General features: G+C 32.5%; 2 protein-coding genes across 3 annotated transcripts in view; one reads left to right on the forward strand and one right to left on the reverse strand.

Moving 5' to 3' along the window:
• The window catches only part of LOC122264646 (uncharacterized), a 4,219-nt gene extending 822 nt beyond the window's left edge, over positions 1-3,397 (forward strand). The window contains exon 3 of the mRNA XM_043033654.2: positions 977-3,397. Within this exon, the coding sequence (XP_042889588.2) occupies positions 1,102-2,529 (1,428 nt within the window). The 5' untranslated portion in view covers positions 977-1,101 and the 3' untranslated portion in view covers positions 2,530-3,397. The remainder of the gene's footprint in view (positions 1-976) is intronic.
• A 4,304-nt stretch (positions 3,398-7,701) lies between these two features.
• LOC122264634 (guided entry of tail-anchored proteins factor 1) overlaps positions 7,702-12,500 on the reverse strand; it is a 5,615-nt gene continuing 816 nt past the window's right edge. For both annotated transcript variants that reach the window (XM_043033646.2, XM_086539690.1), the window contains exons 2-4: positions 11,103-11,268; positions 10,673-10,860; positions 7,702-9,633 (exon numbers count right to left, since the gene is read on the reverse strand). In XM_043033646.2, coding sequence (XP_042889580.1) covers positions 9,475-9,633; positions 10,673-10,860; positions 11,103-11,268 — 513 coding nt within the window. In that variant the 3' untranslated portion in view covers positions 7,702-9,474. The remainder of the gene's footprint in view (positions 9,634-10,672; positions 10,861-11,102; positions 11,269-12,500) is intronic.

The raw sequence follows: 12,500 nt of genomic DNA on the forward strand, positions 1-12,500 counted from the left end.
CTACTGTTCAGATTATTATCCTAACTGTCAGAATGTAGCTTATTACTGATTTTCATTATTTTTTACTTCACATAGGCTAGAAAATTTGATTGAATATATACTATATCTTATTTTTTCTAGTAGAGAAATTGTTTTATGTGCAGTTTCTTCTTTTCTGTGTGATATGTTTAGGTTATGGTAAAAAAAAATTGTCCCATGATGGAAACCTATATGAAATTTTAACATTATTTGAATTACCTAGGAACAGTACTGATAAAACCTACTATTTGTTGAAAGTATCAAACTTTTGATATGATTTATTATTAATAGCATAATCAAAACTTACATAATGAATTGCTGGAAGGTAGAAAGATGTAATTCTTCATACCAGGCATTTTATCAATGCCTCATTGATGCTGTAAATATGCTCTGCTCACTATGTTTCTTTTTCTTCTTTAATGTAAATATGATTTTACACAGATGGTTGCCAAATTATAGTCACCAAGGAAACTTAGCAGCCCTACCTGTTTAACCAATTTCTTGATTTTTTGGAGAGAAAAAAAATCTATTACTATTATTATTATTGTTACTAATATTAGCATAGCATTAGCATTAGCATTATTATAACATTAATTACAGTAATGATAATTAAGATATAATTCAAAGTCTAAAAATCAAAACCACAGTGGATGCCTTAATACAACAAATACAGTGTACATTGCAGTGGTTACCAGCCTGTATATCAAAGAGTACTGGCTGGGGGGTCTTGAAATTGACAAAACAATAACCAGACTTTCATTTTAATGCTGCGTCTATAACCTGGGATCCTAGAATACACAGTATTAAGTTGCGCTGATAGATTGGTTTACCAATTTTTGTTTTTTTACCTTTTACCTCTTAGAAAATCAATTAAAACTGACACTGCTATGCATGCAAAGTGTGTTATTGGTGAATATATTTAGATTGATCTTTCCACATTTTTTTTTTTTTTTTGCAGAAGTGGACAGTTCAACAGGAAGAGCAAGTTTTTATTATAATATTAATTAGAAGTAGAATGGAATATATGCTTTGCTGAAAGTAATTTTGCTCGCTTCTACTGTAGATGAATGTATTTACATTAAAATGGAAGGCAAAATGAATGATGACAACATATTGTTCAAATCATCAAGCCTTGGTGTCAGTGACTGGACTGACCTTCCTTCAGTCAAAAAATGTCTCAAGACAACTTTACAATGTCTTCAGAAGAAGCATAAAGAACTGAGCTTGAAGAGAGTTCAGTATTTGGAAAAAAGCATTAGTCTAGCTCTTGATCACCACAGAGCAAATGTAAAAGAACTTGAGGGATTTTTAATGGCTATTGCACCACATACCTTCAATGATCACACCATGTGTAAGAGAACTTGGTGTTTTGATCTACAAAAAAAAGTCAATCAGAAAGACAAAATGAAGTTCACAAAAAGACAGCTGATCATGGACTTGAAAGAAATATTCTTTACTTTGGCTTCCAACTCAAGTGAACTTGTTAAGTCTTTTCAGAATGTGAGTAGAGAAGCTGATATTGCTGATAAATTAACACCAGATGATAATGTAAATTTACTCCAGGAAAACCATCCACTTCAACCATCAAATAACAGAAAGAGGAAGAAGGAAGATGATGGCATAAATGATGATGCAGTTCAGAAGAGTGAACAAGTAGAAAACTTGAAACCTTCACAGAAGTGGAAAAGGGATATGATTGAAAGGAGTGATTTTGAACCAATGCAGAAGAAAGCAAGTTTACACATTCCAGATAATGGAAAAAAGGCAAACAAAAATGAAAGAAATGAAGTAGCTGGTGCAACCTGCAATACTGAAAAAAATACAAAATGCTCAGATAAAAAAGAACCCAGAAAATCAAAGCCAAAGCTTGAACAAATGGATATAAATGATTTGCAGAGCCATACTAAAGTCTTCTTTGATTTGGAAACCACATCTCTTAGGATTGACTGTGGTATTGTACAGATTGGTGCAATAGACAACAATGAAGAATTTAGTATTTATGTAATACCTACCCAGAGGATAGACCCAAGAGCTTCAGCTGTTACAGGTCTAACTTTTAGACGACATACTTTGGAATACAGAGGCCAGCCTGTGTATGCTGTTACTCGTTCAGAAGCACTGCACAAATTCTTGGAGTGGATACAATTAAGATCACCAGTTATTTTGTATGCCCATAATGCCACCTTTGATTACAGGAGATTTTTTCATGCAATTAGAGAGGAAAATCTTGTTGAAGCTTTTAAGCAACACATATTAGGTTTTGTAGATACACTTGCTCAGTTTAAAGTAAAATTCCCCAAACTCCCAAACTATAAGCAAAGTACAGTGGTGCAAATGGTACTTAAGAAATCATATGATGCTCACAATGCTTTAGGAGATGTGAAGGCTCTGATGGAACTGTACAGTGTTTCTAAAATGGATGAGATTTCAAAGGGCTCTGTTACATTTTCCTCAGCTTATGAGAAGTGGTTGTTTGATATTTATGGCAAAAACAAGGCCATGCCCCTCTGATAAACATGTATCCACCAAGTTTGTAAGGTACTTAAGTTAAAATGTAAGATTTTGATGTTTAGTATTTTTAAAAAAATATTTGATAATGTGAGAATTATTACAATATCTCCCAATGAAGGTCCATATATTTATAGTCATGCAGGCTGAAGGTGACTGGGATTGTATTGTAACTCATTAGAGGATATTACATATAAAAAAAATTATCTAGTCTGATTCTTTTATTATAATGTATCTATTAATAATCTTTTGTATGCTAGGTATCATTAACATAAGAAATGAATTACAGCCTCAGCATAAAAGAATAGTAGATTATGATAGTATGAGACTAAACTCCCCATTAGAGGATTAAAGATTAAGCAAAAATGGATTTGATCCATTTTGGTTTTATCTTATTGTTTCTTATTCTCTCTTTCTTACTGTGGTGATGTTTCATTTTGTCTCTGTACGCATGTCACTGTTTATGTATTTTTCATATTTAGCACATATTTTACCAGGGGTTATTTGTAGTGTATAGAAAAGTTTTTTTTTAGCACAAAAGATATTATACAATAATTTTAGAATATAAATATTATAAGATAATGATTTTGTAATTTTAAATGTTTGTACCAATGACCAAATATTTTCCTTCATAAACAAAATACTAAGTGCATTAGAAACTAAAACAAATATCTACGATTTATATCATTAATACAAGTTGCAAGCCAAAGTGAGTGTGCAATACCTTTATATTAACTTTAATGCTTTTTTATACCTTTGTGTTAACTTTAATACTCTTATATATTTTATAAAAATTTCCATGTAATTAATGTAATGAATTATATATTGTAAATTCAAGACCATAATTAAATGCAAGAAATTAAATAAAAAATAATCTGATATTTATTACTCCTAATTTTAATATTAATTATTCTGGGACAAGCCACATCTTAGGATGTACAACCTTGTGTGGGTGTCTTCAGATGTATGTATTTTCTATCTTATAGACTAATGGTATAACATAACAGTGTATATATTGTATAATAACATTGTAATAATGATTAGCATTTGGTATGTTGCCTTGGTTACACAACTGAAGGGATAGATAGCTTGTAAATGCAGTACTAAAATAATCCAACCACAACTGCGAGAGTAAAATACAACACATTGTTAAAGTAGGACCAGGTATAACAACTCAAAGACATTACCATATTTGAATGGGAATCTATTATATTTAGATAAAATATGATTCAACACAATTTAATCGCAAAAAACTGTTAACCCATTGTGGACGGGGGATATATTTGCTTGCCCAGTCTCCAGGATGGGTTTTATTTCAGAGCGAGGCAGCTTCACGAAACATGCCTTGACTTTTCCCACCCTCTTTTTGTCATTCATTGTAGAGCTAGAGGCATTTTTGTGTTTTATTTTTTGTTTATTTTACTGTATTTAGAGATCAATGCTGCAGTTGACTAAAATTGTAGTATAGGGTCTACATTAGCTCATTATTTTTTTTATACTCAGCATGATATAAATATTGCTGTTTTATGGGAGGTCAAAAAGCAACTTTATTTTTTTGTATTTATGTACTGCCATGAATGAATATGAAACATATAATCATCCACAATGAAGGTTACATGAAGAATAGGGAAGAGGAAGGAAATCTGTGCCACAGATTACTGAGTGCCACAGTAAAAGGCATCCCTACTGGCACAGGCACATTGTAGACACTGGGCATGGTTTGAGTCACCTTCTTCTTGTTCGGCCTGCACAGCCTTCATCGGCAGTACTTTAGAGCAAGAGGTGGACAACTTGCTGTGTGCCACCATTCTATAAAGATAGTGCTTGCTAGAGACTGTGGATGGGTGCTTTCTCCTGCTTGTGCTAGAAGAAAGTGGTGCCGTCTAGGTTTTGGATGGTATGTGAAACCCATTTTGCTTAATATTACAGCAGTTATAGTAATTATGACTGCATTTGTTATCATCACTCACTCATTACTCATAATACATTAAAATAACAGTGATCCAAAATCTCTGAATGTCATGTACGTCATGACACCTGTCATCAAGCAAAAGCTCCTCCTGACACCTGTACACAATGGGTTAACAAAGAAACTGACTACAATAAATATCAGATAAAACAAAGTACATAGTTATAAACAGAATAAACTTTTGCATACTCCAGGATTGCTTAATGATTCTGATTCTCATGATATTGATTAATCAAAGTAATTGTAAAGAAAAAAATAATAATTATATGCAGAATATTTTTAACTGATTTATTGTCCGTCTCACTTATTCCTCTGTGCTTGAAATATCAAAATATTTCAAATAAATACATTCTATGACTACCATGATAGGAGATTTACAAGGTCCCTTTCTACAGCACTGGGATAAATAAGAATGCCACGAACTAACACTAAATGTAATGGTCTATCTTTATGTCCATTCTGATTAACAAAATTTTCTCTTCAGTATCTGAGTTTCCCCTGTTTACACAGCCATATTCATTGATTTCATGCCATTATTTTCCTTGACTTGGACTAGTTTTCTCACAATTCATATAAAGGCAGCAGGATGTGCAAAATTTTAGATTTTGTGTTCAACCTTTTTTATTTACTCAATTTACTCACAGATAAACAAACAAACACACACACACACACACACACACACACACACACACACACACACACACACACACACACACACACACACACACACACACACACACACACACACACACACACACACACACACACACACACACACACACACACACACACACACACATACACATATATATATATTTACATATGCACACAAAGTATTTTCTTATAGGTAATACTTGATATATATAAAGTTTCTCAAATAATGTCTTATGTAATACGCAGTACTCACAAATACTTAAAATATTCTTAGTATCCTATATTTTTTGTGAACAATATCCTTTAACCCATTAGCAGCAAATGGCATGATTTACTGCAAAGGCAGAGTTGGTCATAGACACGGATGGCATCGTGCCAAACATGTAAAATAGCCATCCTACTGCACAGACCTTTTTTTAATACCGCGACCAATGGGTTAAGAAAAATGCTAGAAATATAAAATTAGTTGCAGGATCAGTGATATACAAATCCCCTATATAGGTAAGCAATGTTCTTTTGATACAATTTACATGAATTTTAAACTTGCTTATCTATTATAGAAAAATGATGTCAAAGGTAGGAGATGACAGTTTGATATAATGTTACCTAAATTTTGGCTGCAACAATGCTTAAGGGTTTTGGCAAAGTTAGTAAAGAAAGGCACTGGAAAAGAGAACATAAGTGCAGTAAAGGAGTTTATTTATCACTGAAGGCTTATTCTGGTTTTGGGTATGGAGTCAATTTCAGGCTAAGGTGTAGGTGACTAAATATGGATGTTAAATTAGCTTAATATTACGGTAATTATTGTAATTATGACTGTAATTATTATCATCGATCACTCCTTACTCATAGCACACAATAAAACAGCACAGTGATCCAAAATCCACAAACATCATGCATGTCATAATGCCCGTTGTCAGGCCAAAGCTCCTGCGTCATGCATGTCATGACACCTGTTCGCAATGGTTAAGAGTTGAGTTTTGAACAGTTAGATAAATAACTTGTTTACTTCCCTTTTAACTAGAAATTTACTTAGTTTGGGAATTGGCCATAATCATATAAATTAAGATTTGTTCAAGTAAAATAAAAAAGCACTGCCTCATGATTGCTACATCTTTAAGGTGCAAATCAGGTATAACTGCATATCTAATCATATTTCAGTCTGTCATTTTTGCATGTTCTAATTTTGTGGCTTTCGCCTTTCCTTATTTCAAGTGAAAAAGGAGCTTCCTGGTTTGGTGTAGTCTCTTTTTTCTACAATATACATGACTTAATATCTGTATCTTTATGTGTGGAAATATATAAAGAAATGATCAAGCATCAGCAATAAATATAATATATGTAACTTAATGAAATGTAATGCTTCTAGTCTAGTGATAGCATTTACATATTCCATAACAAGACAACATCCAAAGGAAGAAGATTAACCCAGTCACATTGGATGATGTATCACATCGTTGGAATATTTCTGTCATGGCGAACATCATGGTCTCTCCCTGTATATATGTGTTCTTCATAGTTATGTTTCTATATACACATTGTAGTTGCATTTGTATATACACATTTTTCTAAATTTGTCAAAAAATCTCCTCTTATCAGCCTGCAGAATCAGATACTTTGAGAAGTTCAGCGAGAGAGATCTCACAGGTAACTGTACACACTTGCCGGTGGAAGCGGCATTAGGCAAAAATACTGTCATGAGTTGGTTAAGACAAATGGTATTGAAAGACAGTGTGTTTTTCCTATCATGTTTATATTAAAGTGAATTATAATTATATTCTTTGTAAAATTTGATGTGGAAAATAATGGAGTATTTTTTGTTCACACACTGGTTTATGAAACTGGATATGAGTGAGGTGGATTGCATATGGTGCTAAAATTTAACATTTCTACAATTTTTTTCTAGTAATGACATAATTATTAGGCTCTTATGACTGGCAAATATCCTTTTTTCACAAAAAGGTTATTCTATGGATTGTTAACCCACTCATGCCGGGGGCATTCCAGCCTTTTATGTTACAATGAAGGGGCTCTCGAACGCATAGGCCTAAATCAATTAAATAAACGACGCCATATCATAGCACCCAGTGAACGGGCCTTGAATGCGCGGTACCCGTGGTGTACCACCCGTCCAGAGAGGGTTAATATAAGCCTTATACAATGGAACCAAGTAGGACAAATGCACCACTTAAATAAATTGATATGGAAATCCCAGTTCTCACTCTACCAGTTCCTTTTCCATTCCATTTGGGGAGACAACCACCAGGTATGAGAATAGAACGTCCATTTTGTTAACCTGATAATGACGACAATTTGGCTCCAATTGGTCAAATGTATTTCAAGCACATAGGCCTAATGCCTTGGGCTATTTGCCCATGCTAGCCACAGGCGGTCACTATGCGCCCTATCACCTGGCGTGCTGGCCATACAAAATGCCATGACAAAACATTATGTCCCTGGCAACAGGCATTGCCACCATGACATGATATTTTGTCACCCGACATTAATAGGTTAACCAATTAGGTGAAATATCATTAGAAACAAATACAAACTATGGTTTGGTATACTGTATTTGACATAAGAATACTCTGATAAACTAAACAGTCAAAATCAGTGTTAAACTTCTCAGTGTTACCATTACCATAAGGTAACTACCACATATTTTCAAATTAAAAGGAACATTTACCATTTCCTCAGAAATCTGGGGTATCATTTTATGCCTGTACAAATTATCAATATTTTGATACCATCTTTTAACTGGAACCATGGAAAAATGATGAGTGTGCTTTCTTTACCTTAACAATCTATCAGTACTCTGAGAAAAATATTGGTGCACTGAGAAAGTGAACTGTTCTGGCTCCTTTATGTGTCATCATGCCTAGCTCAATGTACTGTGACTGCTAATATCACTAGATTTATATTAACCTTTACATTTTCTTTCTCAGCTCTGCTCTTCCCCAAACCAATCATGTCGCAAACTTCATGAACAGCAACATATTTATAAGCAATTACTTGCAACATAAACATTTACACTGTACATTCATTTGCAACACGAACATTCATAAACATGAGATATGAAGTATTATTTTATAAATTTATATGAAGGACTACTGAAAGATTACTGACTAGCTAGTCATTAAAATATGAAGCAAGAGTATAACCAATTTTTTCTTTATATAAATGGAACAATGAATCTCATTCAGAGATTTCTCATTGTTTATAAATACTAAAAGCCTAAGCATTTGGGAAGCAGTCAGAAAAAAAAAATGCAAAATTTTGCTCATAAATACAATATTATGGATACTGATTAAGATATTAACATCTTCATGGCAATGAAACCAATTAAGTGCTTTATTAATTAGTGTTAAATTATCAACATGAAAACATCTAGTACAAAATTATACTTTAAATTTTCCATGTACAATAGAGCAATCTGGGATATTCTTCTTTACAGTCTAATTGAAGAAAGATAATGAATAACAATAATGACAGTTCAGGATTTGAATGACAAAAAAATTATATATAGTCTCATCTTTCATCCTAGCCAAGGACCAGAGAAACTGGTACAGTATTTAAATAATATAAACTCTATATTTCTCTAAACTAAAGAGAATACTATAGTAAAATAATGTCACAACTGCCTTAAATGACATCCTTGTATATAAAAGAAGAAGAAGAAGAAGAAATATGTAAATGCTGATGCTAATAAAGTCAGACAAAAGTTTTCATTCTGGATAGTACAAAAATAATAGCGTGATATTATTGTAATCTCCAAAGAGTATAATGAGTATAATGTCCAAAACACATGAAGGTAAAGGACAAAAAAGAGAGCAATTCTTGAAAGAATAACATCTATGTGTATCTATTCTTCTCGCATCTTTTTTTTTTTTTTATGGTAAGACAGACTCTTATACATACATGGACATTCCCGCCCACACACATTGGCACATGCACACAAAGATAATTAAATCTAAGAAATCAATAAAGTTTGGTAAATAGGATCCATATTTAATAAACAAATAAAAAGGTGTATATTGTACATCACACAAATTTTTGAAGAAAGTGCACACTGAACATCACCTATCAAAATAAATGAACATCACCTATCAAAATAAATGACTAACTAACAACAAATAAGGACAAAAAAAATCCAAAAGCCTAATGTCACCTCTAAAAAACTAACAGACCTTGTGACGCTGAGATATTTATAATCTTGTAACCCTAAGATCTGAAACGCTTCCATCATACATATGACACAGACAGTATATATTTGGTATATACCACCAATTAGAATTAGCAAGAAAGAGAGAGAAAAAAAAAAAAAATTAATCTAATGGAGGAGCTACAGGCACGGCTGTTGGAGATACAGGAGGAGGTTGGAAGATTGGAGTGGCTCGCTGTGGTGTTGTTCTGGGGGACGTTAGTGCACTGTTGACTTTGTTGCAGACCGTTCGGACAACTGCAAGCCAGATCATGACACTTATCTGTTGAAGGATACACTGAATAAGGATTTATAGATCTGATAAATATGGAAATACTAAATAAAGACATTTGGGTTAAAATCATTACACACACACACTCACACATATATATACAGCAAAGCAAAGGTCAAGAGCAATTTATTTGTTCAAAATCATGTCTTTTATATGTTTGTAACCAATCAGGTCACATTACAAATCAAGGATGTGGCAATTCTGGGTTGGGAATTGAAAAAAGTGCCAATCAAATCATAAAGAGCACTTCTTTCCAAATATATTAGTAAAAATATGATTATCTTTATAGCTATATCATGCTAATGACATCAGTATCATGATAATGATAATTATGATTATGATTTTTTTTTTACAATAGGAATTTTTCTAAGAGGAAACTTAATTAACCAAATGGTGACAGGAGATAACTGGAGCATAAATGCCACTGTGCTGGGATTAATATCAGTGTTGCCAGCATGTGATAAAAATTAGAAGTGTGGGGATGATGCCTTTGATTATATACTATCCAATTATTGTTTTTCAGGATGATTTTAGAAGGCTGTAACTTGAGAACTTTCATCATCAGAGCCTTGAAACTTCATGCCTATATAGCTTGCAGAACAAGGAATTGCCTTCATTGCCACAGTATGGTCAGATGCCATCCAGCATTCGACACTGCATGTATAAATGTACTCTAGCTTCAATGGGGTAAAAAACTCTGTGTCTATTTTTACTGCTAATATCAAAACACCCTTTAATATCAATGATTCATTTAATCTAAATATGCAGTTTCTATAAGACTACCATTAATAGTTCATAATATGTTTGCAGTATTTAAGCACAACTAAAAAATAAATTAGCAGAAAAGATATAAAAATAAAAGGTAAAAAATAAAACTATATCTTGAAAATTTATCATCACCTTATCATATCGTCAACTAATTTCTATAAATAAGTGAATATCTAATATAAGCTCATTTACTTGATACACACTTTTAAATTAGGGATTATATTAGAAAAGAATGATAAAATCATCTTTACATAATTCTCACCTGACCAACTTCACAGGAAGGTAGTGCTAAGATAGGACCAAAGGGCCACACGAGATTTGTAGGCAGTGAAACTACTGGATCCGATCGATGTTCCCAGACAAGCCATACGCACAAAAACCCCACTATGGTTCGTAATGTTCCGCCTAAAACCATCCGTACACGTTGTTCTCCGACAGTTCTTTCCATTGCTAAAAAAACAAAGGGAACGTTAAAGCAGTTTTTTAAAATGTTGTCCTTGGCATACTTTGAAAATTACAATCAGTTGCTCTCTCAAGATCAAATATGCTTCAGATAGATCTAAAGTCTTGATTCCTTTAAGATTAAATAGATATCTATAATAAATATCTATAAACATGATACAGACTTTAAGATTTCATATATTAGAGCTGACATTAATTATCAATGAAATCTTCCAAATTAAGCACATTACCTTTATCTTTATATTGCTGATTAAGAGCATTAATCTTGCGCTGCACCTTTGCATATGAAGCAAACTGATCTACCATGCTGATATTCTGCAGCTGTTGCTTTAACTTGACAATATCCTGACGCAATTGTCGTTCTACTGGACTTTCTTTCCCCATAGTTCGTAATATCTGTAAAGAAGATTTATAAATAAATATTATTTTTAAATGAATTATGATACAAACTAAGAGGATATAAGGATAGTATATCTATCTTTGGTTAGAATATGTTTCTTTAAATGATGTGTAAATAATCTGACAAAATATGTGAAACTACTTTTAAAGATTTATTTAGCAAATGCAGTGGCACTAAAAATAAAAAATAGGCAATTCTTCCAAAGGAGCATTTGTGTAGCAATTTTCCAGGTGCAAATAGATATGTTTGCATATGATAATTCACGACTGTATAACATGCATACATGACATTTTCTTACTAAAATGTAACTGTGATATTTCAAAGGCAATGTACATTTCATAGATCAAAATATGTTGGACACTAATATATTCTATCAAATTTACATCAAGTACTACACTTGGTTTATTCAATAAAATTTTCCTTGTGTACTTCACAAACAAATATGTTTTCTAACCAAATATACTTGCTGTGATTTGTGATGGGAGGGCTATGGTATCATGACCCACAGCAAACTGCAGCAAAACTGTGCTTGCACAGCCACAGGTAGATCAGACACAATTCTACCGCCATAGTCAATATAGTACTTTATAATAAAGATTTTTTTTTTGTTTCTTGCCTTAAAGTTTTGCCTAAAAATACACAATGCTTGATTTGGATTACAAGAGCTTCTTCCTCATCACTATGCTTATCCTTATTTATCTGTGGGAAATCAAAACTGATGTTTAGAAATTAGGTCTCTAAGTGCATCACTGACTTTATATTTCTTCCAAATCATGGACGCTATCACCCAATATATGAACTTGGTGATACAGGTTTTAAATTGCATGTGATTTGTCAATAAGAACTGATATATTAATATCTAATATATAATGATATAATAACTAATATAATGATAATAATAATAATAATAATAATAATAAAAATAATAATAATAATAATCTGCACTGGACTGACCCACATGAACAGAAGAAAGGCAGCAACATTCATTTGCATTATTTATACATAAATTGGCTAATATTTGCTCCCACCACAAAAAATTTGCACTCCAGATATATTGTGCTGCATGTCGGATATCTCAAAAAGTGCCATACTATAGAGTCTGGTACAATATCCTGCCTAATTACCTTATGAATTTTATTATTCTATCTTCTCTGGATATTTAATGATGCCTTTGTCTAAATAAGATTTCCCAATAACTGTACAAACAAAAACATTCAAAGATCTTGAA

The sequence above is a fragment of the Penaeus japonicus genome, unplaced genomic scaffold, assembly GCF_977035675.1.
Source record: "Penaeus japonicus unplaced genomic scaffold, GWHDUDI00000001_assembly GWHDUDI00000009, whole genome shotgun sequence".
Classification (NCBI taxonomy): Eukaryota; Metazoa; Arthropoda; class Malacostraca; order Decapoda; family Penaeidae; genus Penaeus; species Penaeus japonicus.